Below are 26,841 nucleotides of genomic sequence, written 5' to 3'. Positions count from 1 at the left end.
CTAAGTTGGCTTATGTTCTTTTATCTCGACATTAAGAGCACGCAATCAGACCGGCCGAGGCGATGATTGATCTTCTTGGTCTCACCGTGTGGATGGTGCTTTGGGCCGGCAGTGGAACCCATGCTGCCGGGCTCTACCCAACTACTCCCTCCGTTTCTAAATATAAGTCTTTGTAGAGATTTCACCAGTGGACTACATACGGATGTATATAGACATACTTTAGACATACTTTAAAATGCATGAACATTTTTTAAATGAGCAAACATTCTTTTCAATTGCACTCAAAAAATAATACACAATTTGTTTTTGAAAATCATGGACTTTTGTTGTTTTCACCAACATTTTTCTCAAAATTATGAACATTTTTCTGAATATGCGAATATTTTTACAAAAACCCAGAGCATTTTTTGAATTCACAAACACTTTATGTTTTCTTCAAAAAAAAATTCAAAATTCTCAGTTTTATAAATTGCAAAAAAAAATCAAAGTTCTAAATTATTTAAATTAAAAAATGGAACGGAAAAAATAAAATAAAAAACAGACTAAAAACAGAGGCACAAACTGTTTTTATGATTTTTAAACGGACTTTTGTTTAAAATCATTGAATTTCTTATTTTATGGATATTTTGTCAAAATTTAAACATTTTTTCCTATATGCAAACATTTTTCAAAACTCCAGAGTAGTTTTTGAATTCTCAATTTTTTTATGTTTTTTTGAATATTTTATTTCGTAATTATCTGTTTCTTTAAATTTAGAAAATTTATTTGAAGTTCTAAATTATTTAAAGTACAAAAACAAAATGGAACTGAAAAAAAATTAAAAAAACTAAACCAAAAAGAACAGGCACCCACGCATGGGCCGGCCCAAACTGGTGTGCTGCATCTTCTTGCAATGCCCAAAGCGTAATATAGGAGGTGCCTACATGGGCCGGCCCAGTCCAGAGATTTTCCTGTTTAAAACGTTTTTTTGACTTATCGATGGCATTGGTGGGTAATTTTAATGAACTTTTGGGACAATTTGAATGACGTACGGCAGAAGCAATATTTGCTTTATTAGTAGGTAAGAAATACTTATGCTGCAGTACGTTAGGTCTAGCTTGATTTTTAAAATAGTTTGCTAATTAATTTGCACGTTCATCGTGGATCAGGTAAAATTCCAAAAGTCGAGCAACGAAACGAGTTTGTTGCGCTAAAGGTTGCTTAGTCAAGTTTCACCGCTAGACGCCGAATCCGGCGGCTCTCAGACATACTACTATGTACGTGTGTTGATTTTGAGATCTATTCAAAAGCCAATCCTCTTGATGAATCTGGTCATGTCACAAAAACACTGACTCTGTGCTCTGTGGTCACTTACTGACTCTGTGCTCTGTGGTCACTTAGTTTGCTGCGCACCAGACAGCAGCATCAGATGAGGGCTACTACGGGTTCGTTGCGACGATGGACGTGTACAACTTCAACCTCGGCACCGAGCAGTACACCGTGGGCTCGATGGACCTCTTCGATGTAGGGGACGGTGAGCCGGTCAGCTACAGCGCAATCCAGATCGGCTGGGAGGTAATCAAGTGTGTACTGTATGTGATATCAACATGCCAGCTTGATCATATGTATGCATGCAGAAATCTGATATGCAGATGGCCTATTACATTCCATCTTGTAGGTTTCACCCAAGATGTACGGTGATTCGCGCACCCGTTTAGCTGCTCTGTGGACGGTGGGTACTATCTGCTGTATCATGTCCATAATATAGCATCGCCTTGTAGGCCGCTTTCTGATATGATCCACTATAAATGCGTGGCTTAGTTAACTATCATTTTTACGTACTAACATGTGTTGTTGTTCTGCCCCATTAGACTGACGGGTTCCAAGAAACTGGTTGCCCCAATGCCCAGTGCGGTTTCCAGCCGGAAGAGGGTGCACCCATGACTCTCGGAGGTGTAATTGAGACAGTTTCCCAGCCCAAGGGAATCAAAACAACCATCTCTACTATTAAAGCAGGATCGAACGTCGTGATGGTTCAACCTAGCGATGGTTCGACCTCTCCCAATGATCCCACCTCGTCTTACCCATCCCCGAACCAAAAAAGCGCAGAAAAAATAATCCGAAACGACCTGCACGCCCTCCACTTTCCTCGTCGGTCTCCATCCCCAGATCTCTCTCCCCCACCCCTCCCTCGCAACCACCCCGATGCACCCTCTCCCCGAGACCCGGCGCCGCCTCCTTGTCCGTCGGAGGGCGAAGAAGGCGAGGAGCGCGCCGGCATCGACGCCCCCCGGGAGCGGGACCGGGAGGTCGTAGGGGCAGCGCGCCGGCATCGACGCCCCCCGTGAGCGGGACCGGGAGGTCGTAGGGGCAGGCCGCGGCCTGGTGGAGCGCGGCGAGCAGGTCTGAGCAGGACTGCCGCGGCGAACGAGAATGCCCAGGTTCCCACCTCCACCACCACTTCCCGCAGGACCGCCGCCGGAGGGCCGGCCGGCAAAGCCGTGCCGTGCCCACAAGGAAGGTGGCGTCGGGGCATTCTCGTTCCCCTCCCCCGCGCTAGATCCCCCTCCCCCCACCCACTGAGACGGCAGACATCCATCAATCCATCCATCCTCCGCGACCGGTAAATTTTCCCCACTCCTTCACCCTAACCCCAAACCTCTCCCCACCACTCCAGCCGCCGCCATGGCCGCCTCCTCCTCCTCCCGCGGGGGCGACGATGACGACGACAACGAGCCCTACCTCATGGGATTCATCGTCGCCAAGATCGTAGGCCTCAAGTACTACACCGGCACCCTCAGCGGCGGCGAGAGGCCGTCCCTCGTCCGCGAGCCCCTCAACCGCTTCGACAGCAACGCCATCGCCGTCCACAACAACCGCGGTCAACACGTCGGCCACATCGAGGTCCGCATCGCCAAGGTCCTCGCCCCGCTCCTCGACTCCCACCTCGTCGCCAACACCCTCGTCGTCGTGCCCGACGGTCGGTCCTCCAAGGCCGGCACCAGTTTCTACAAGCTTCCCTGCCAGATCCACCTCTTCTCCCGCCCGGCCGCCGCGGACATCGTCCGCGAGGCCATCGACGGCAGCGGCCTCGTCCTCATCGACCCGGACCACATCGATTTCTCCTTGTCCGGGTCCGCCTTCGTGCAGGAACAGGCCAAGAAATCCGGCCGGGATGTCAATAAGTTGTTCGCGCGTGTGGGGAAGGAAGGGGGGAGCCGGATTGAGCCCATGGAGCCTCCAGAGGATGTCGTGGTCTCAGACCTCTTCGAGCACCAGAAGGCAGCCTTGGGGTGGCTGGTGCACAGGGAGGAGTCCTGCGACCTGCCGCCATTCTGGAAAGAAGATAAAGCTGGGGGCTACGAGAACGTGCTCACCAGCCAGAATACCAAGCAGCGGCCGCAACCGCTACGAGGCGGGATTTTCGCCGATGATATGGGGCTTGGCAAGACGCTCACGCTGTTGTCATTGATTGCGCGAAGTAAAGCTCGCAATGTCGGAGGGGGGAAGGCCAAAGGGAGCAAAAGGAGGAAGATCGATGACGCGGAGGCGGGATCGAGGACGACACTTGTGGTGTGCCCGCCCTCGGTGTTCTCGTCTTGGGTGACACAGCTGGAGGAGCATACGAATGCAGGCAGCTTGAAGGTGTATATGTACCATGGGCAGCGAACAAAAGATAAGGAGGTGTTGTTGAAGTATGACATTGTGATTACCACTTACAGCGTCTTGGGTACGGAATTTGACTAGGAGGTCTCACCTGTGAACGATATTGAATGGTTCCGGGTCATTCTGGATGAGGCCCATATTATCAAGAACTCTGCAGCTCTGCAGACTCGGGCGGTGACTGCTTTGAAGGCGCTGGGTAGTCACAGGGATGCCAATTCAGAACAGCTCATTGGATTTGTACCCGCTTATGGCGTTTTTGAAGTCTGAGCCTTTCTCGGTCAAGAGCTACTGGCAGAGCTTAATCCAGCATCCCCTGGAGAAAGGGAATAAGGCTGGGTTGTCACGATTACAAGTAAGACAGTTGTCCCTTTCTTCTCATTACACCATTTTCGTCTTTGCACAATTGTAGAGAACTAGGAATTATAGCAAGTTGCATCAAATGATTTTGAACATTGAAGGTGATAACCAGTAAACCAGCTCCTATGATTAGAAAGTTATCACTCATGTTGTTTGCTTGCAGTACAGTTCCTCCTATAGGTTTTGTTCCTGACATTTGTATAGGCTCTTGCGCATCAAATTCTCTTACCACTTGCTATCAGCCCATCATAGCGTGCTTACATGCATCTCTTATTTTCCATTATGTCAATTGTGCTATTTAATTTTGGCACTTCTCATCTGGGTAAAACAATTAATGTTGGTATAATGGTGTTTGAATGGGATCTCAAACAAATGATGCTATCTTTCAGTTCTGCAATGTAAATTTTTTCTCTGTGTATTGCAGAACCTACTTGGTACTATCTCATTGCGCAGAACCAAAGAAACAGAGTGTGGAAGCAAGAGTGTGGTTGCCATTCCACCTAAAACTGTTGTAGCATGTTACATTGAGCTTTCTGCAGAGGAACGGGAGTGTTATGATCAGATGGAATCGGAAGGGAGAAACAAAATGATAGAGTTTGGTGACAGAGATTCGATATTGCGTAATTACTCAACCGTGCTTTTTTTGATTCTGAGGCTACGCCAGCGGTGCAATGATGTAGCACTGTATCCTTTTGACATTAAATCATGGCTTCCTGCTAACACCCTTGAAGGTATAAACTTCTATTTTGTATTCATGTTTTTTTGTTATGATGATATAGTATAGACATAATTGTATTTCAGTTGCCAGATTTGTCACTTTAAATATAATTAATTTAATTTAATCATCTTGCTGTTAAAGAAGTATCACATGTGACCATGTGAGTTATAGTATATTACTATCTGAATGAAGTTTTGTCTTTTACTTGCTCAGAAAACATACTGTTGTACTGTATTAGCTTCCAACTAGCAAGTACTTAAATGCTATTTGTTTATCTGTTCAAGATGAACCAATGTTAGTAAGTGACTTGGTAGTCATTCACTAAGTTTGTTACTCCCTCCTTACCCCATATTGTTAGGCGTCGTGCAGCTTCACCAAGCAAAGTGGGACGGCCAAGCTCCTGCGCATGGCTTCCCTTATCCTATGGGACGAGGCCAGCATGACGAAGCGGCAAGCTGTTGAAGCCAGCATGACGAGGCGAGGCGGATCAGACCAGGATCGAGCGCGGCGGTGCGTAGTGGAGGCCTCCGGCGGCAGCACTCCATGGCCATGGCAGCTCGGCCTCTTGGGAAGAAGAGACGAGGGAGAGAGAGGAGTTGAGATGGAGAGAAGAGAAGCAGAGCAGAGGCGACATGGATTCGTTTTGCTGGTCCCGCGGCGGCTCCGATCGGCTGATCAAGGTATGTGTCCTGATTCCTCTCCTCCATGTAAACAAAAAATTGACGTGTCGTTGCTAGCTGCTAGATATGCCTTCATAAGTTCAGTCTGTGACCAACAACAACCTACAGGCTGCCATTGTCTGTAAGCAGCACGATTAATTGTTATGCGGTGGGTCGGGACCGGTTCCTGACAGCAAACGTGAATTGTAACAACGTCAGATCGTCGCTGTCATTGGTGTACAACACCTTTGCTTGCATCGCCGGGGGTGGTTGACATGCAAGCTATCCAATGGCACATCGGTGCCGGAGGACATGTTTGGGCATGGGGTGGTGTGCAGGTACATCTAGATTTTGGTTGTCTCGTATGACTCGGCCATGGCGGATGTGCTAGGCGCCGGGGATGCCATACTCGAGGACGCCGTTGGGGCGGGGTTCTCGGTCCCGCAGAGAGTAATGTTAACTTACGTTTTGTGTTATGTTCTTTTGAATTTATGTTAATTCTACCATGAGTTTTCTTATGTGCGATGTCACTGGTTACGATTTGATGCATACTGTTATGGTTTAGTGGATAGTTTCTTTTGTTTTCGAAAGAAAAATGTATTGTTACGATTTGATAAACAGTTGTCAATCTTTTCTTTCGAATTAAGGAGCATAGCTCTCCAAATTTCATTAATTCGAAACCACATGGAGCAAAACTGGGTATAACCTGCCGACTATGAAACCTCAGTGGTACTGACAATTTATTACAACACAAAACAACCACCGGCAAAAAAAGCAAAAGAAAAATGTCCCTCGAGAACAGGGAAGAGGTTATGCCCAAACACAATTGTTGAATTTATTTTCATTTTTGAATTTGGGAAACTAGATAGACACGTAATTAGAGTCTTTTGAAGCCTGATGGGTTGTCTTCCAAGGCTGTTACTGTGGAGACCTCCCATTCTTGCTTCGCCTCGGTCTTCTTCCTGACATGGGTTAAACAGGAGGTTACTCTCAGGGAGCAGGAGCGCAGGCTTCCATATCTCCACGGATTCAGGTACCATTAGGCGACCCTTCGTTCTCTTGAATCATTTTTCTTTGCCAATTTTGCTAGAAACGGATTAATCAGCATGTAAATTCTTGAGAAGGTCAGAGTACTTATGGAATATGGTTTATGGATGTCGACAAATTTGATTGCAGCAGGGACAGGCAAGGAGAGTGGAGGGCTCACAGCCGCGGATATATTCAGGCGACATCGAACTTCAACAAGAAGAACATGGTCAGGGTTCCTCCATAGCAAGGTAGGTTCCTTGGGGATTCGATTCAATTTGATAGGGCAACTGATATGGTAGTGATTTCGTGTGTTTTGTATGATATTACTGCTCTATCTTGCTATAAATCTGCTGAAGCTAGAGTAAATGACTTTTTTTGCAGGTAATTCAGAGTTTGATTCGGTCTTTATAAACTCGACTTTCAGTTTTGCTCCATCGCCAGCTTATTTGCCCTACTTATGTATTCTTGGAAGAGTGAATAAAAGATGCTTGCATGATGAAATACAGGTAGCCACTCTGGGTTCATGTGCTGGAGAGATAAATCTTTGCAATCTTGACTATTGTATACTGCTCTGGAACCTTCCCGAGCGCAAATCTGCAAAGCTATATGTGTTAATTTCTGATCCTACAATTATTGCTTTAAGAGAATCCATGATTTACCACGTTTAACCAGTTGGTTCATGTACATTCATCAAGTGTTTTTGGCTTTCTTTCAATTTATGCATGGAGTCGGACGCAAATACTGAAGGTGTTATAGTTTAGGACTTTAGGTGGTCTAATACTTCATGTATGGGGCCATGGGATGGGAGCACATCACAAAAAGCACTCGCTAAGTAAGTTTGTGTTTCTTTTAAATCTCTGCTTTGTCTTACTGCACATATCCCGCCTTAGTTCATAACCTAACTAAATCATGTAGTCCATGTTCGTAAAAGTTATAAATTGTTTAATTCCTCTTTTGCTTACATGCTTAATTAGCTTTCTATTTATTCTTGTAAGCATGTGATGAGTGCAGATTCTGAGTGGATATGGAGATGGTTTTGCAAGCTGGGGATGCGAGGGATTGGGTCTACACCACACCACTTCATGTTAACTACACCATCGGTGTGCTATCTCCCACTTCCATAGATTTTTGGCCTTCCAATGCTGCAACTATGGACGTCCATCTTTATGGCATGAATACTATTGAAAAATATAGGTCCCTATTAGTCTTCATTATAGCTTACCAATGTTATCAGTCTATGATTTACTCCCTCCATTTCTAAATATAAGCTCGTTTAGAGATTTCAATATGGTCTACATACATATTTAAGAGTGTAGTTCCACTCATTTTGCTTCATATGTAGTTCGTATTGGAATCTCTAAAAAAGGATTATATTTAGGAACAGAAGAAGTTTAATACTTTTTATCTTCATTTTTACCACTCTCGTCCTATAAAATGAGATAGAGTGTTGTAGGCTTTGATGATTCTTGGAGAAATAAACACTTCTGCTAACGAAGCAACGCCCAACGTCTCGAGTGTGGTCACGTTCTGAAACCAAGCAACCATCCTCCTCCGTTCTCATCCAGCAGCAGCGAAAGATTTTTGCTCTCCCTCGTTACTGAATTTAAATTGGAGACAACATTTAAGTTCTGAACACTTGTTACTAAATCATGATCCTGATTGTTGTGCTCATTGTTGTGTAGTGCTGAATCATGGAATACATTGATTCTCTGCAGGTTTGGCCCACAACGACGGCTCCTCCTCGTGCTCATCGGCCTCGTGCCCAAGTGCTATGCAAGTCTGATTTGGGTATAGACTGAATTTTTGATCTTTACTACTGTGAAAATTCAGTTGGCAAACAAAGTGCCCAAGTGCTTTGTGGTTTCTAACTTCCTATTCTAGCAACTGTGAAATAAAGTGATACTCTTTGCCCCTTCGTGCATAATTCAGTTGGCAAAGAAAGGTTGCTATGCACATAAAATTCACTTTACTCCAAAATCAGTAAACTGAATTTATTTTTCAATCCATGTACACACACTTAATTTAGTAAACTGAATCATTTAAAGTAAACTACCCATTCTTTTTTGCCTAACTACCTATTCTTAGATTCAGTCAAATAGCTACCTATTCTTTTTTGCCTAACTACCTATTTTTTACAACTATGATCTCTTTAGTTACAATCAGAACAAATTAAAGAAAGGAAAAGAAACTACAACCAAGAACATGTTAGTGGATCGGAACATGTTGTTAGCAAGTCTATATTTACTCAAGGCCATGTTGTTAATGCATATTTTGTACATCATGTATGCATGAAAATCTTGGAACAATTAGTTTGTTGGATATGTCTTGTCATAGCTGGGTGCTCCTCTTTCAAAAGAATTAAAGGTGACCTCCACAAAGCATAGCTTAGCAAAGAGAACACTGGAGGTAAAATCATACAGTAAATCTGTAACTGTTTACTTCTTAGTATAGTTTGGCTTTTATATTTCTGAAAATCATATAGTTTGTCTTTCTAAAAATCATATCGCCATTGTAAATTATCTTTGATGAAAATATATTATCTCTCACCCATGGATTCACCTATGTTAATATGGGCAAAGGAATGTCAAAATATTTATCTCCGGGAAATATTCTGAAATTAGTGAAGCTTTTAGTATTTACTGGACTGATCACGACACTGATACTATTGTTCGGTACTAAATATTTATTTTAATCATGAGCTGATCAGCTGATGATGGGTTCTTTTGTTCAAGGTTCGACGGATGCTTGAGGTTTGCAGAGGAAATAAACATGAACCACTAAGTGATCTTCTTCTGACCTTTTTCTCCCCTTCTCTTCAGTCCTCTCATTTCCTCTGTTCTTCTCAGCCATCTCCTTTTAAATACCATATCGATCTCTAAACTCGCTTCATCTTTTTTCCCTCTTCATCAGATTGTTCTGGTCCAAGCATGCATGCCATAGAGAACTGACCCGAACTCTTGTTCGGGCGCGGCGGAGGGTGTGGTTGTGGGTCGCCGCCGCCGCTATTGTCGTGGAAACCTAGGGCAGGGCGATGGGGGTCGGTGCCGCCATTCCTGCTCCTGCTAAGAAGAGGAGCTCCATCTACACGGGGGGTCACAAGGTATGTATCATGCGTGTATTCTCTAGATTGATTCCAATCTCAAGCCCGCAAACTAATCAATCGATTGCGCATTGCCGCTGATTAATCAAAAGTCAGAGATTTGGTTGGTCCCCAACCTTGGCATGCATGTCAAAAGCCTGCACCCTTTTTTCCCTCCTGATCTCTCGGAGTTCCAGTTAAGCATGATCCCGGTTGAGTTCTTGAATTCAGCCGGTGGATTTTCTTGTCATGCTCCATTTGAATAATTCAACCAACTGCCCGGTTGATCTGCAATCTGCACTACCGCTGCCTGTTCATTTAATCTGGTCAATCGGTTTTTTCCTTACTTTTTTTTCTCCTTCAAAAGCAAGTGCTTATAAATTGATCAGCTGCATGCGTGTTAATATGTGATCAGGCACAGGTGGACAAGCAGATTTGAGGCACACCTCTAGGACAAGAACTGCTTCACTTCCATCAAGAACAACAAGAAAGGGAGGCAAGGTAAAAAAATATCCGCCTTCTGATTTTCAGATTTAAATGACATGGTCTTTCAAAAAGTACGAAAATGATAGTTCAGACTTTTAGAATTATTATTTTTATGCATAGAGGGAAAAATAGGGATGTAATACGAGGATGGTACCTAATACTGATTAAAAAACTGCTCTGGATCCTGATACTACATCTAGCTGCTATTATCACAAAGCATATATTTTTTCCGTAAAGCGAAACGAATTTATTAAGGCTGGCATCGTGATTATACCTTTTTATCTCTTTGTTTCCTGTTATCTTTTGTGGGGTGCATGTGACTCCGATCTACTTGTGCTTGATGCTGTGTTGGCTCAATAGTCTATCTGGGTAAGTCCCACAAGCATATTTGTAGACACACATCTAGCCTACCTGTTTTTGGCAGATTCATGTCACTTGTTATTTTCTCTTCGTTTTTATTTTTTGCTTGTTGAAGATTTAGTTGTCTGAGCGTCTGGTAACTCTGCAGGGGCTTATGACACAGAGGAGGCAGATGTATAGATAATACATCAATTTATATCTACACTTGTGCTTCGGTACACCCCCCAACAAATATAGCCTCCACCATTTTCCTTCTCCTCTCTGAAGCCAGGCACTGCTCACTCTCCCTCTGTGTGATGCTGCCCGATTGGATCCATCTCTGCCTGTGTGATATTGGTCAACTTTTTTTTATTTCTATCTATTATACGTGTGCAATTCTGATTCCTTGATCAATGTGTGTAGTGTGCTTCTAGACCATCACTCGTCTCAAACAGGACGTTATGTGCCTCCAGCTAATCAAAAAAGGATGTTCCACTCTTAGCTCTGAATCTTTCCTTCCTATATGTGGGTAGTTTGTAATGATGTGCACCGCCACTGAGTACCATGTTGTGTTCTTGCTAGGAATCTGAAGATAGTGGAGCTCCTTTGGACGCTAACAAGGGGACAAGAGAGCAGGCACTGGCCGTGCTCGACGGCGTCCTGTATGCAGACACGGTCATCAACGATCTTAGTCCACAGCCCACATGATTAGCCATCTTTACTACATGAGTGAAAAATTCTTGAGCCATCCCCATAAGTGATCACATATGTGAGTCCATTGTAATATTACACTCATCAACAACCGAAATGAAATTACATTCTATATTTGGATCCAACAATTCTCATGCAAAATTGAGCATGCTTTTCTAAGTACCAGATACTTCCTTTGAGTTATCTTTTTTTAATAGAGGATACAAGTTAAAATAGATACCCAAAACAATCATAAGGATGACATACTTTTCAAACGACGATAATGCTAGAGAAAGAGTAGATGGAATGATACACTTATAATTGCAAGAGGGGAAGACGACTAAGGGGAGGCATGGCGAATACAGAGGAGGAACACAAGGTGGGAGAGAGAATTAATGTTTGTCGTTATATGAATTCGAACAAGTTGCAATTCTATTTGGATATGTATTTCCATAATTCTAACAATTTACTGATTAACATATTTTTTGTTTTTGTTATCCCGTGGCAACGCACGGGCAATCAACTAGTCAGTATTAAAATTTTCAAGGTGCACCCTCCCTCCGATATTGGCCATGTGATTTCAATCTACAAATATTTTCCTGGGTAACATAATGTAAAATTCATCGTGGATTCCAATAATATAACATGCGTAAACACCTGATCTCACTTAATTTGTTATTAGGTGCACATCTATGTTTGTCTATATCTACACTACTTTTTTTTGCAAGGGATATCTATATACTACTAATATAAAAGTACTACTACTCTATTGGGGCAGTGTCGATATAATGCGTTTGAGATCTTTAATTTAATTTATATTTTTTGTTGACCAATGAGGGAAACAAATACTTCATATTGTGCTTAAATGTACTTGTTGTTGTTGTGAACTTATTACTTTGTAATCTGTATAAATATAATGCTTTGTGAAGGTTGCCATTTGTTATCTTTGCTCTATGAAATTCTAGTGCACTGGTTTAAAATTTCTTTCCGGTTGTATTTGATAGATACTAGCAAAAGAGCCCGTGCGTTGCAACGGGAGAAAAGAAAAACATGCTCTTAACACAGTAACCATGATTCAAGACCACACCCATTAATTTAGGCTCATATTTTTATTTAGTTTTTGAAACACCTATCAGATTAAACATTTGGCTATTCATTTCATATGTAGATATTAATATATACTCCCTCTGTCACAAAATAAATGACTTAACTTTATACTAATTTTAGTATGAAGTTAATACAAAGTTGAGTCAATTATTTTGAGATGAAGGGAGTAGTTATGTACAACATATGTATTGCACGGTAAGCAAAAGTAATTTAAATACATAAAGTTAAAAAAGAAGAAAGGAATACCGCAGCTTCACATCCCTAAACGGACTAATGCTTTAAAAATAAGAAAATGGACCATAGATAGCACCTACAGTTCCTAGAACCAAAGGTACTCCCTGAATCACTACAATAAGATATTGTAACTTTTTTCTGATTTGGATGTACATAGACGTATTTTAAGTCTTTGTTCATCCAGTTAGTCCATATGCGTAGTTCATAGAGGGAGTACATAGAAAAAGAAGAATACAATAGTTTGGTTTTAGGAAAGGATTAAAAAACTTATAGCCACATGGCAATAATATCATCACGGCTGTGTAATACGAAAAGGAAAGAAAATAAATAGTTAATGCAATGCAATGCCTCAAAGTGCACACCGCACTGCCCGCCCCACACGCACACACACACCACCAAATCCACAACAAAAACGCCATGCCAAAAGCTTCACACGATGGAGCTCATCACTTTGCTAGCTACAACTACAACCAGTAGCGCGGTCCAAAGCTGTTGCCATTGATCGGAGTCCCCGACAGACTTCACCTCGCTTTCCACAGCTGCAGCGCGCAGCGCCGCCAGCCATGCAGCTCGTCGCGCTGTGCACGGACCCCTTCGTGCTCTCCTGCGCCTTCCGATGCCTCCTGCTCCACCTGGCGCTCCGCCGCTCACTCAACCACCGCAGCTCCCGGCTCCCGCTAAAACTTTATATTATGTTCAATTAATATCAAAATAATCAAGTCATCCCCTACAGACTGGTATGGCTAAATAAATGATTAGCTTTTAACTTCAAAATGAAGAGGTAGCAAAGGAGGATGCATGTGCAGCTGACTTTACCTTGTACGTTTGGGACCAAAAGGCGGCCACCAGCCCTCTCTTTTGCAGAATTGTCATAAGCACTAAGAACCTGCAAATGTAAGGAAGAAACTGAAAGATCAGAAATACTGCTAGAAGTATTATTTTGTACAATTCAGGCAGGATGCAACTGAATTAAGTGACATCACATAATCAACAGGCAGCTCGCCAACAATCTTAACCACGTGTTTTGTTTTTACATCTACTCTTTAGACATACAGATTCCATTAAATTGCAGACAAGCATATCTAACAAAATATTTTGGTGTTTTAAAGCAACACGAAACTGCTGGTAACCACATAAACTAAACATTGAATATGACTCATCAAATAATACAACACATAGGTAAACAATTCAATGCTGATAACGTATTCTTTTTTCTGAGTTAAAATGAACCTTCAAACAGATCTCAGGGCTATCTCCCTCAGGACTACCAGGATGGTGCATCAGCCTCATACATTTCTTCTCCCAGTTACCCTGAATGTAAAGATATATACATAGCATACAAGAACAGTGTTAAGACTCCCCAATGATAACTAACATCGTCCGATTAAGTCACTCGCTAAGTACGTACTGGTAAGTTAATGGCATACTACCAATCTTATACACTTCACTTCAGTGCTGGTAAGATAGCATACAAGAACAATATGGGCACAACGATAGTTCAGTCAGGATTGTTTGCCAGCATGAAACAATAATTTGATGTGCAAGACCCTTAATTAGGCATGAAACTGCAAGGGAACTCACGTAATCTTGCAGCTGAGCAGAACTCTCAGGATCTTGCAGGCCAATGCCATGACCACCACTTGAGCAGGTGTTAGAGCATATATCTCCATATGTGGTTTTGGTAATTGATGACAATTCCTATGGACTAATGGTTGCCTTAAGTTATATTTATAGGATTTGTCCATAGGCACTTCTTGAAGTTCATCTGTTGGGTTCAAGGAGTTTATATGATGACCAAGGTGGTATTCAAGGTATTATCCAAAGAATGGTCATAGAGACACAAGGTTGATCAAGATCTTAGACAAAGAGTAAATCAAGATGATCAACACACAAAGCGTACAAGATGTACCGAGAGGGATCAAGTGATCCCATGGTATGGTAAGCATTGTCCATTACGTGTTTGTGTACTAACCCATGGTCTTCGTGAGAGTTCTATGTGGGGGTTAGGTGTGTTTCCGTGGGCTTGCGTCAAAGAGAAGATCTCATACAACCCATGAAGTATGACGTCAAGTTGTGATCGTCATCAAGATTGCTATGTGCAAGTTCAAGTGGATCAGCATGAAGATATCATGCTTGAAGCTTGCCGTCCATTGTGGTGGCAATGGACTTGTGAAGATATGCTAAAGAGTGGCTCACCCATAGTGAGTATGGGGGAGCAATCAACTAGTCTTCATCAAGCCAACGCAATCAAGAAAGGTGGTCCATCTTGAGGAAGCCAAGATCATCATCATCTAGCTCAAGAGGACGAGGTGCAAGTTATAGGTTTGCCCTTGATAGGTTTTCCGTTTAGGATAGACTGTTGTACTATCAAGGGGGGCTCTCAAGTGAGTAGCTTGATCGTATCGTTCGTTGAGAGCTCAAACCATTTGCATCCTTGCATCATACTTCTTGGTTCTTGTTTGGTGTTTCTCTTTGTGAGTTTTAGAGCTTATGCTCATCTTCGTGACAAGCTCGAGTTCATCGAAAACGGAGTCCATATGCATCTACTATGATGTTTTCGATGTTGGAGTTTTTGTCGGTTCTTCATTCATAGATGACTCACATCTCTATTTTCATTGCTGTTTGGATAGGTCTTGTCGTCCTGAATCCAACAAGCTTGGGTTTGCTCGATTCGGAGCTCGTATGCGAAAGTTATGGTTGTTTCAGTGGCGAGCGGTAGTACCGCTGGACCTAGCGGTACTACCGCTAGAGTTGGCGGTAGTACCGCTGGCCCTAGCGGTAGTACCTCTAGAGATGGCGGTAGTACCGCCCTTGGCCAGCGGTAGTACCGCTCCAAGTTTTTAGTACCGTCATCTTTGCGGTTGTACTGCGTCGGACCTTTTTGCGAAGACTTTCTTGGCGGTGGTAGTGCCTTTGCACTACCAGGGGCCCAGCGGTAGTACCGCTGGGACGAGCGGTAGTACCGCTGGAGTGCCAGCGATAGTACCGCTAGCTGGCGGTAGTACCGCCCCTGGTCAGCGGTAGTACCGCTGGAGTGCCAGCGGTAGTACCGCTGCAGCGAGCGGTAGTACCGCAAGGCTCGGGCTGTAAGTGGGGGTAACGGTCTGATTCCTTCCCCCACTATATAAAGGGGGTCTTCTTCCCCCTTGGCCTTATCTATTCGTTGAGCTCTTGTTCTACCTCCATTGTTGACATTCTTAGAGCTTGCTTACTCTCAATCCCTCCAATGATTCTTGCTTGTTCTTGAGGGAAAAGAGAGAGGAGATCTAGATCCACATCTCCACCAATCACCTCCTCTATGTGAGGGGAACCCCTTGGATCTTGATCTTGGAGTTCTTTGTGAGCTCCTTGTTCTTCCTCTCATATTTCTCCATAGCTTTCGTTGTTGTGGAGGGATTTGAGTGTGAGGGACTTGACCACTTCGTGTGTTCTTGCCATTGCATTGGTTGCATCGATTTGAGTTCTCCACGGTGATACGTGGAAGTGAAGGTTGAGAAGCTTATTACCTTTGGTACTTAGTACCCTAGATATTGTTCTTCGTGGATGCTTTGGCGTCCTAAAAGCTTGGTGGAGTCTCGGAGCTCAATCATTGTGGTGTGAAGCTCCGGGCAAGCGTCGGGGTCTCCAATTAGGTTGTGGAGATTGCCCCGAGCAATTTGTACGGGTATCGGTAACCGCCCCCAAGGGTTGCCACGTGTACGTGTTCGGTGACCGCCCCCAAGGTTTGCCATTTGTATGGGTTCGGTGACCGCCCTCAAGGGTCCCTTAGTGGAATCACAGCATCTTGCATTGTGCGAGGGCGTGAGGAGATTACGGTGGCCTTAGTGGCATCTTGGGGAGCATTGTGCCTCCACACCGCTCTAACGGAGATTAGCATCCGCAAGGGTGTGAACTTCGGGATACATCATCGTCTCCCCGTGCCTCGGTTATCTCTTACCCGAACCCTTTACTTATGCACTTTACTTTGTGATAGACATATTGTTTATTGTAATATATCTTGCTATCACTTAGTTGTTTATCTTGCTTAGCATAAGTTGTTGGTGCACATAGGTGAGCCTACTTGTTTCTGGGTTTTGTGCTTGACATATTAAACGTTAGTTTTATTCTGCATTTGTTCAAGCCTAAACCTTAATTATTTTAAAGCGCCTATTCACCCCCCCCTCTAGGCGACATCCACGTCCTTTCAGCAGGCCTCAAGTCCTCCTGTAACCTGCAAATGAGAGGAACAAAACAGAAAATATCAGAAATACTTTGCATGATTCAGGGAGGAGGCAACTGAATTTAGGTGACAGCTGAATCTTAGTCAGGTGTTTTACTTTTGCATCTACTCTTTAGAGGTTGCCGAACAGCGAGCTCTCCAGCAGCTTCATCTCGTCGGCCTCCTGGCCCAGCCTGGCCTGCAGCGCCTTCTTCTTCCTCCTCCGGTCGTTCTTGCGGCCGTCCGGCCCGGGCTTCTTCCCAGCCTCTGCGTCCGAGGCGACGGGGGAGCCCATGGTCTCTTCGTCGTCGCTGCTGCTGTCGCCCTTCTCCAACCGGCGCTTCCGGAGCGCGTTCTGGGATATCAGGCTCGTCATGGCACGGGGAGTCCTGCGGAGTACACCAGCGGATTAGGCGATAGTCCTAACCCCGGCCGCAAATGCGCAAGGAGGATGGATCCATGGGTTGTGAGGGTCCGTGGGATTGAATGAATCGCTGGGTGAAAACGGGATAGTGAGCTTCGTACCTCGAGGGTCGGCGGCCAGGCACCGCGGACGGGGTGGAGACAGCGGAGACGGAGACGGAGACGGCGGCGGTGGCACGAGGGTAGTAGAGGCCGTGGTGCTTGGTTGGGGGATTGGAGAAATGAAGGGAGGAGGAGGCTGCGGCGGCCACTCGGGCTCGGACATGCGGGCCATGGCGTCGTCGATGGCCTCCTCCAGCCGCCGCTTGAGCGCGCCCGCGCCCTCCCCGGTCGCCAGCGACGCCCCCGCCGCATCCAGCTCCAGCACCATCGCGCCCCCCGCGCCCGGGCCAACAGCTGCCGGGTCGCCGCCGCACGGGATGTGAGCTTCGTTTCCCAGCTCCCGTCAGATCCACTTACATAGGGACTGCGGGTTGAATATCCAGAAGTGGAGGGGCTTTTGTGCAAAAGTGCCAACGACGTACGATAGAAACCATCGGTGCTTTATTATTAGGGGAGATAACATACGAACATGCATGTTATATTTAGCCTTTTCAGACATGGGCGGTATGTATGAAAACATGACATGTAGACTGTATTTTGCATGATAGGTTGTGTCAATTAGCTGAACGTGCTTTGCAAGTGTGTGTTACTAGTTTTGTTAAATATTCACAAACACATTCAACAGAACTCCATCTATGTTTGGAACCTAACTATGCCCCCAAACTACAGGACGGCGAAATGGGAGACTGGCTGGTCTATTACGGGCTCAATCAGGATGAACCTGCACTCATTGGGTGTTTCCCCAAGTCGCTATTTACTGGAGGGATGGCAAATAGAGCGGCGGGTGTCCGTTTTGGTGGATACGTGCAGACCCAAACGACGAACTTAGCTCCAATGGGCAGTGGCTACCGCCCCATGGGTGATGCGCCGGTGTCCGCGTCCATGAGCAATATCCAAATCATCAATCGGAATGGCCAAGCCTCACTGTTGATGCAAGACTCACCCACAGTCATTACTGAACCGAATGTCTACGGGGCTATTCCCATTGCCAATGGGCGATTCTTCTATGGAGGGCCCTTTTAGTTCACATGATGTGAGATGGCATGGTACTTTTTTTGCTTTAGTGTGCAATATTCATGAATAGATGACTATATATTATATTGTGGTTGTGTGACATTTTTCTTTTGAAAAGCAAGATCACCCCCGAACTCGCATCAAAATGTTGCATGCAGCCAAAAGATCCGACAAGTATGTTTTGCCATACAAAAGTCCATTGACACTGAATCGAGAGCAGGAACAGATTCAGATTCTTGAATTATGGATCTGTAAAACAAGTTGGGTTGCCCAAGACGACCATGTTCCATGCTAGTAACATCAAAATCCTCAGCACATATAAAAATACGTAAACAAGACTTTGCATCAGATGATCTGCGATCCATAAATATGAATTGATAAAGGCGGATGCTACAAATCAACCAACTGAAGAAATCAGTCGGCCAGCCAGCCGTCTGATTCATCCCTTGTAACCGTTGAATGGGTCAACACGACTACATCCATCTCCTCTATTCACACCAATCTGCTCCCACCTGTTTCGCCTCTAGAAGCATCGTCACCCAACTCACAGTCGCCGCCACGCAACATCACCAGAAACTGTTGCAGCGACGCCGCTTGCCAGTTGCCACAACGCCTACGCCCGCTTCTTTGTTGCGTCGCCAGCAGCGGTGCCCCGCTTCACTGCAGCGTCACCGGCAGCGGGGCCCTGCTTCACTGCAGCATCGCCGGCCTCACTTGTCGCGTCGTCGGAAGCGACGACCGCTACATTGCAACACCGGGAGCTCCCCAGCAGCACTGCGCATGCAGCACCGATGCGTTCTCTAACACCGGCGGTAACAAGCAAGGGCCGGCGCAAGGAGATGTAGGTCGATGCGGATGTCGCAGATCGCCGACGCAAGGAGCTGCAAGTCGATGCTGGTGCTATAGATCACCGCTGCTAGAGTGATGCACTGATGCCTGGTGCTGTAAGCCGCTCCATGGGGTGCTCCGACGAGGACCAAAAGCAAAGCGGAGCTGGGTTGTTACGCGGATAGAGGTAGGAGAAGAAAAGAGAAAAGGGGATCTCGATGGAAGCTCGACGGAAGAAAGGAACGAACGAGCGGCTGACATTGGTGAAGGCAGATGGGATGGCGCAGTGCGCGGGCCTGGAAGGACGCGTGGCATGCGGGCTAAGACGGCTTATTTCCTCCAAAAATCATCTGTTTTTTTACGTTTTCCTTAAACCTAACATGCTAGTGAGGGCACTTAAATGAGCATACAACCTCATCGCCCTCCGTGGCAACTCAGGGGACGAACCGTTGTGCCGCCGGTAGCGACAGGGTGCTGCTACGGATGTCGCGTGGTGGCAAGCTGAACGTTTCCTCGGGCGTGCATGTCGCGGTGGCTGCCGCAGCAGGGCTCGGTGTGGCATCCCAGCGGTCGGAGGTTCCAGAATTTTTGTGCACCACATATGGTTGACCAGATATATATTGTACTAAAAACGAAGCTTAACTATTTCTTCAGGTTTTACCATTGAGAGATTGGATTACCACTGATATATACACACACAGCATCAGCCATCAGTCTCAAAACCTCAACTCAAAAGAGTAGTCTGGAAGCCTGGAACCGGCATTAAAATGCAAGGAAAGGCTTAAACATTTGCTCACAAAAAGGAGTCCCCTGAAGATAAAAACCACCTGCACTAACGATATACACAAAAGTGGTTTGCTACGATGGAGGTCCGCATCATTGCCTCCATCTCCCAGCTTCTCACAAGACTGACTGGTCTACCGTCCTCCCTTGAAGTTAAAGGAAACATGGAGCACGTACCGCATCCTGATCTGCTCTACGTTGTAAACAATGTACTCGTTGTACAGCAAGCTACCCTGCAACCAGAGACATGGTTAATCACCATACTGCTTCTGCGTTTCTACGGGGTCGGATTACAACATTGTACCCACGAAGTGAACTAAACAACGTACCCTCTTTGAAGGTTCTTCTTTGGGTTTTCCGAGTGGAACAACGACGCCATCCTCGGTGACCTTCGACTCCGCTGGTGCCATCTGGCCAACTCCCTTAGTACTGCATCGAGATAATTGCGACCAGATGTTTCTCATAATCGTATCAAGCAGCGACAGCAATATTGATGTTATTAATCAGTACAGGGTACAGAAACATCTGTTAATAATCATGTTCTACTCCATATTTTCATTATGTCGTACTGAAATAGAAACACTACGAAATAGATCGTGCGCATTACACAGCAATTTTATCACCTGCCTGGTCTTGTTTGGTCAGCAAATAGTACTGAATAATTAGAGGCTTGATTTTATAGCAAGACATAATAAACATAATGTAAAAACAGTGTTACTTTTCGAATCAAGTGAATATTGGATTTGATCGAAAGCATGTTGTATCAGAAACTGACCTTAGTTTTCCCTTGGGCAGGTTATTAGCATCGTACTTTGCATCTAGTAGTTCATTCATGTCTCCCAGTGCAACCTGGCAGATGCAAGTTAAGCAAACATTAAAAGCAAAACACGGGTACAAATGCATGTTGTCAATAAATGAATAATGTCAGACAACCACACCAAAATGGTTGGGCTCTTGAAACTAACACTTAATCATGGATAAGACAGGGTGGATAATACAATGCTTGGGCTAACATCTAACGCACAACATGCAAAATCCTAAACCCTGATATCTTGGACTTGAGGTGACAACAATAAACAGACCTCACATAGAAGCAGCACCCCAGATCTAGATGTTTGTGAAGCATAGCAGTAGTTTGCACTCTTGGAGAACATATCGGCAAAGTAAACGCCCTTTCCAAACATGTAGCCAGTAACAGGCGCTTCAGGAGGAGCAATTCTCAAACCTGAGAGCAAGAATCATTTTAGTTTTAGAACTGCCATTCATTATACTAACAAACAGTTGAAGCTATAAACAAGGGCGGTTAACATATGGGAGGCTCCACCGGAAAATACATTCGGATAATAATGAAGCACAAAAATTAATCTTAATGTACATTTGATTGGACCCAAATGCTACTTCCAGAAACTAGGAACAGCAACTAGTATGTCATAACTCATAAAATAAACAAGCAAAACTATCTCTATGCTTAATTACTTATGACATATGAATAAAAAGCTTCAATGACAATCATGGATAGCATTACCCTGAGAAAATATCCCAGCCCAGTTAGACAGCCGGGAACCATGCCATAAAAGCATCCTGTTTCCTGCACTAGCAAACTGCAAGAATATTTTGAGAACTAGACATTTATAGCAGTTCTCTTGAAATGCTTAGACATGGCAGATTAGGAAGACCCACTGACCTTCTGAAACCGCTCTGTTTCACCATGTCTTGACACCTTAAACATTTGTAATATGTCAATGGTATAACCCGAATGTGTTTTGCCATGTGTATTCGTCAGATATGTTTTTATCTGGACAGCAGAGATTTTCAAACATGGTTAAACCCAAATCCTTCAAAAGAAAACTTGACAAACATCAACACATGACAAGATTAAAAGAATATATGTAGTGGATAATAAGTAAAGCCATTCAAGCATGATAAGTCAATCAATAAAGTACTCGGACATTTTAAATGAAGAAAATGTTAAAGATATCCCCACTTAAGTTGTTATAATGACAGTTGCAACTTGCAACCTTCATGCACCTGGCGAGTAATATGTAATTTTAAGAGGCGTAAATATCATTGTGGGTCGAGATTATTTGTAGAAGTATTACCATAGAGTATTCTTTTGAATGAACTTCAAGAGGCGTAAAGTCACAATGAAGTTGCTGGTATCGAGCGTAGAGTGGATCATCCTACATTCCAGAACATGTTGCAGTTAGGTTGCAACATGTGCAAAGGGTATACAAGCACAAAGATGCTTTAGTTACTTAAAACAATCGGAAAACAAGTTTAAGCAACACGTAGAAATTCATATCACAGTTTTGGTTATCTAAGACAGTATGAAAGAATGTTATGCATAATCACATGAACCACAAGCTTGAAAATCTAAGATAAATAAAGAATTTGCAACTGACACAACTCCAGAGTTCAATATCTTTAAACAGATCTATTTGCAAAATATCATGCCTGGTCACTTGAATCATCCTCCAGAAGCTTAGTTGCAATTTCAATCTCCCCAAGGGCTTCAACCTAAGAAAAGGCAACAAAAAATAACACTGAGAAGGTTCCATAGAAATGGGAGGTTATAAAGACAACGGTGCAATTCATAGAGGGCATACAGATATGAATATATGCAAGAAAACAATTTGAATGTGAAGCTACAATCCACATAAATTTTAAACAACCCTGATAGCCCTTTTGAGAAGGGATGACAGGTAGGTTTCTTCCTTAGACAGTAGTGTACATGATGGAGACTAGAACATAACAACTAACATAAATATTAGAAGATTCATTGTCAAAAGTTCTTTTGAAAAGGATCATTTGTTAATATAAGATTTTAACAGTAAATGATGGTTAAATGATGAGGTTAAGCCGGACATGCTGAACATAGAAATACTATTACCATTTCCAGCTTAGCTTTCAATTTCTGAGGAGTGTCGATAAGGAATTCACCTGTCAAATAAATTTGTTAGAAGGTCAGATTTGCTCCTACAAGGTATAAAACATAGCCGGATATGCTAAATATTTACTGAAAGTTCAGTTGATCTAGAAAGTTTGGAACTCACGCATCTTTTTAAAACCAAAGTCATGAGGAATCACGGTGTAGAATTCCCTGTAGCCAAAGGTAATATAAGAAATTGTAGTAAATACAGGCCTTCAAATAACATGGCATACAAATATGGTGCTGATGGTGAATGATGCCATGCCTTGCACAACTATCATCATTACATGCAGATCCCAAGAAGTCTATGCTACATAGGCAAATAGCCATAACCTGTGGTCTATCCTAGTGACCGAACCATTTTATGAAAAATGAAACCTGGAGATCTTTAGCATTCAAATCCTCAAAGATGAACTAGGTTTCACTAGAAACAATTGGCATTTTTAGTTGTTATATTTGATGGTTGCAGTCAAATAAAAACAGAAGATGGACCCACCCAGTCAATTGTTCAAGCTGTCTTCTGTCTGCCCTTGAAATAACAATGGAAATCCTCTTCAAAACGTCATAGCCCTGTGGAAAGCTTTGAAAAATCACCATCGAAATTGAGAGAAAGGACTAATGGAAAATGAAACCAATACCTCAAAATGCAAACTGTTACCGCATATAAGAATATATCTAACGGAAGTACTAGAGCCCATATTACTGATGTGCCATTTTCATCAACACGTAATATGCACACTGAATTGATAATTCCCAGGAAAGATGCATCAAAATAACTTACCTTAAGTATTGTAGATTTGCTTAGCTTTCCAAGAGGAAGTTTATCAGCATTATAACCTAATTGGTTAGGCAGGATGAATTAGTAAAAGCAAATGGTACATGAGTAAGCAACATATATCTACCTGTCAAAACCAGAGAACGAAAACTTTTGGGACAACCAGACAACATAGAAAATAAAATATCTTTTTCAACAGAATTAGTTGAACTCCAGTAGTTGAGCATATGATCATATGTACTTCTAGTATGGCCATTAACTCTTTTTATTCAGTTCCTAAAACTAACTAGTTATAATTCCTTAATCATAGAAACCTAAGTAGTACAGATACAGATGAATGTTGTGGTGCTCATGTCAGTTGAAAAAGCAGCAAGTGTCAAGTTACTTACCAATTTCCATCATTTGCTGCTTCATCATACTTATATTGCAAATGAGGGATATGAATTGAGCAGTTCGAGTTTCAAGCTTTGTCACTTTTATCTGATCCGTAATGGAACCTTTCTTTTGAACCTGAGTCTGAAATTTGAAGACCAGAGGATTAAAAACAACAAAGGTGTTAAACTGCAACGTAAGTATTAAAAGCCAAATCTCACTGTTTCCTTGTCGACTTCACCATAGTCCATTTCAAGCCATGTGTATTTCTTTGCATAACACTCGAAATTTTTGCGGTTGGACCAACTGTTCTTAGTTTTGTCCTCAAACTTTCCTTCGAACTCATCTATTGCTTCATCTCGTGTTGAACAGGGATGTATCTTTTGTTGACCTCGTGCCCCTACTCTCCCCCATCTATTGAAAACCATGAAGCTTCCACCAGCATCAGATTCTACAGTTAACAAACACTAATTAATTTTCTATTGTATGTTACCCATCATTCATAGATTCGTGGTGCTGGTGCTAGTAAGCAACAGTGACTTGCAGTTGCAGGACAAACCTAAAGCTTGAATGATATAAAACTTATTATTGTTGTCTCCAACATTAGTCTGGTTCAAGGTGGCATCATAAATCTCGTCACCCTGCAATAAAATATGTATAACGAAGATGTGAAAAAAATAGTACAAAGAACAGATAATTGTTCAAGGTAGCTACTATACATACTGAATACTAAGATGAATGCTTTGTAGCTACTGTACATAATGAATACTAAGACGATACATGAAGGATGCCATCTAATTTTTTTTGTTGGTCTACTCACTGAACACATGGTAAATTAGGCCTGCTAAGCTGGTATATTTGGGTGCCGCCATAGTCTATCACATCTATGAATATTTAGAGCCAAAATGACAACCAGAACATTATGTAATGCATCAGATACCATATGAATGAGAATATTCAATTTGGTTAGAGGAATTGTGTAAGTTAGACATTCATGGAGAGATCATGTTTTGCTCTGAACTCACCCATCATGCATACTGCACAGGAAGTAGGAATTCAGTGAACCATGGTTTCAATTGAAGTGCACACATCCAAGGTACTGGGTATAAGAAAAAATGACCAATAATGAAATCACGCACCACTTGCAATACATGATAGGTCATTTTTATATCGTCAGGAATGTGCTCATCCAGCACTGCAGCACCTTTCTTCGTGGCTTTGACAATCTTCTCCTTTTTCACCTCCTCTTCAACCTCCCCAACACCACCTGCACCAACAAAATGCATAAACGACCATGCCAAAAAACAGCCGCACAGGTAAAGTTCAAACCTCACCCTCCGGTGACCAATACAATAAATTAATAGATCAACAAACCTTTTGCAAGTTTCTTCTTCTCCTGGAAACCACCATCAGCAACTGCCACAGGATTAGCAGGGGTTAATAGCAACCTCTCAATAACATCCTTCTTGATCCCATTTGACGCAAGTCCCCGTGCCTTGGCCAAAGCCTGCAGCTCCCGGTAGCTCATGCCCTGTAACTGTGCCGCATCCAGCATCACATCTGTGACTATATTTTCCTTTTTCAACTCATCAACCTTCCCATCATCAGCTGCGCCAATACACAGTGAACAGTTAATACTCCTGTAAAGTTCAGATCCTACCACTCAATAACCAATATAAGGAAACTAATAGACAAACAAACCTTCTGCTACTTCCTTCTTGTCCTGAATACCACAATCCACAACAGAAGTAGCAGGGCTGGAGAGCAACCTGTGTAGAACATCCTTCTTGCCCCCATTAGCATTGAGCCCCCGTGCCTTGGCCAAAGCCTGCAGCTCACGATAGCCCATGCTCTCTAGCTTTGCCGCATCCAACATGTCATTTTCCTCCTCAGTTTCACCTTCACCACGCCTTTTCCTCTTCCTTTTGCTCTTGCCTTCCGCTTTCCCATCCATGGCCAGACCGTCTATGCCATCTACATTACACATCTCAGCTGCAGAAGCCACCTCCTTCTCTTCCTTACGGATTGCAGCGTCCAGCCTTAGCACCTGGTGGAAAAGGCATTGCAGGAAGTAAGTCACAAGGACAATCCCCATATGTGCCAATGTTGAAAGCGTAAAGATACACCTCGCAGTCGCAGCTAGATGACGCAAACAGACAGAGGGCAAAATGCAAGTATAGACCGGAGAGGTGTTCAGAAGGGGAAAATTCTGATAGCATTGCTGATCCTGTCCGTGACCCTGCTACTGCTGCTGTCTGAGGCAAAATTCAGAGAAAAGGAGCGCAAACAGCCAGTGGCTGCTACTACCGCCTCCGAGCACTCAGCCAGCCGACAGCCCGTGCCTACCACACGCGAACCCCGGCCGCCGGCCGCCGCACCCAGCTCGTCCTTGACCTCCGGCCGCCGCACGCACTCCGGCCACCGACCCCGCGCACCCTCAGCCGACCGAGCCGCGCACGCCCCACAGCAGCCATCGCGCCTCGCTACGCCACCGCCGCCGGGAGAGAGACACGAGGCGAGCGGTGCAGCGAGAGGGAGATGCGGCGGCGGCGGCGGCGGGGCTGCGGGGAGGAACCCTAGCGCGAGGCAGCCCCCGGTCGGTCCGTCCGTGACTGCCAGAGAAGCTTTCGACAAGGGAATGCGGCTCACCAGCGCCGGCTTGGTGCCGGAGGCGTCGAGGCCGCGGCGCTGCAGCTCGGCGCGGAGCTCCTCCACCCGCAGCTTCGCCGACATCTCCCGCCTTTGCCTTCGCCTCCGCAACCCCCACCGCTCCCTCGGGTTCCCGGAAGATGTTCGCGGTAGAATGGGGGTGGGGAGGGCGAAAATTTCGATGCGGGTTTTGAGTTTTGACGGATTTTTCGGTGGGTGGGCGGGGGTTTTGCGGTTCCGGCGTGGGGTTTCTTCCGGGAGAAGGGGGAGGAGTCTTCCTCGAGAAGGAGGTGGGGAGCACGAAGAAATTTTGGAAAAGGAACGAGGAGCGGGAATTGAAAATATTATAGGTACTTCTCTACGGCCACCCCACGCCTTTTATGTTTTGCTAGCATAAATGTCCGTGCGTTGCAACGAGTGAAAAC

General features: G+C 44.3%; 1 protein-coding gene, 1 long non-coding RNA gene and 1 pseudogene across 3 annotated transcripts; 1 reads left to right on the top strand and 2 right to left on the bottom strand.

The window, feature by feature from the left end:
- Nucleotides 1-2,573: 2,573 nt before the first annotated feature.
- Nucleotides 2,574-8,202, top strand: LOC123409310 (annotated as a pseudogene).
- A 4,854-nt stretch (nt 8,203-13,056) lies between these two features.
- Nucleotides 13,057-13,961, bottom strand: LOC123407236. Its single transcript, XR_006612566.1, has 3 exons — nt 13,925-13,961; nt 13,160-13,229; nt 13,057-13,077 (listed from the first exon to the last, which is right to left on the bottom strand). It is a non-coding gene; the product is annotated as an uncharacterized LOC123407236 (long non-coding RNA).
- A 5,602-nt stretch (nt 13,962-19,563) lies between these two features.
- LOC123410032 (poly [ADP-ribose] polymerase 2-A-like) lies at nt 19,564-26,696 on the bottom strand. Of its 2 annotated transcripts, none has more exons than XM_045102910.1 (19): nt 26,417-26,696; nt 25,469-25,814; nt 25,142-25,375; nt 24,907-25,034; nt 24,327-24,408; nt 23,989-24,218; nt 23,785-23,911; nt 23,402-23,457; nt 23,117-23,190; nt 22,745-22,791; nt 22,582-22,631; nt 22,146-22,208; nt 21,791-21,871; nt 21,376-21,486; nt 21,217-21,292; nt 20,774-20,916; nt 20,467-20,540; nt 20,021-20,120; nt 19,564-19,924 (listed from the first exon to the last, which is right to left on the bottom strand). In XM_045102910.1, the coding sequence occupies exons 1-19, from the start codon at nt 26,498-26,500 to the stop codon at nt 19,826-19,828; spliced, it is 2,205 nt and encodes a 734-aa protein (XP_044958845.1). In that variant the 5' UTR covers nt 26,501-26,696; the 3' UTR covers nt 19,564-19,825. The 2 variants fall into 2 exon arrangements, with proteins under 2 accessions (XP_044958845.1, XP_044958844.1); XM_045102909.1 differs by lacking the exon at nt 26,417-26,696 and adding an exon at nt 25,894-26,001.
- Between the last annotated feature and the right edge of the window lie 145 nt (nt 26,697-26,841).

The sequence above is a fragment of the Hordeum vulgare genome, chromosome 7H (genome assembly GCF_904849725.1).
Source record: "Hordeum vulgare subsp. vulgare chromosome 7H, MorexV3_pseudomolecules_assembly, whole genome shotgun sequence".
Taxonomy (NCBI): Eukaryota; Viridiplantae; Streptophyta; class Magnoliopsida; order Poales; family Poaceae; genus Hordeum; species Hordeum vulgare.
Note: the sequence above shows the minus strand (reverse complement) of the source record. Positions and strands in the feature narration are given on the sequence as shown.

Bases quoted from the DNA above. Each gene is read 5' to 3' on its own strand.
- LOC123410032 (XM_045102909.1), bottom strand. From the start codon at position 25,986: ATGCTATCAGAATTTTCCCCTTCTGAACACCTCTCCGGTCTATACTTG. The intron at 24,409-24,906 runs GTGCGTGATTTC...ATTTTATTGCAG, and splicing joins CCTATCATGTATTGCAAGTG to GGTGACGAGATTTATGATGC. The intron at 22,792-23,116 runs GTGGGTCCATCT...CTTTGGCTACAG, and splicing joins CAGCTTGAACAATTGACTGG to GGAATTCTACACCGTGATTC.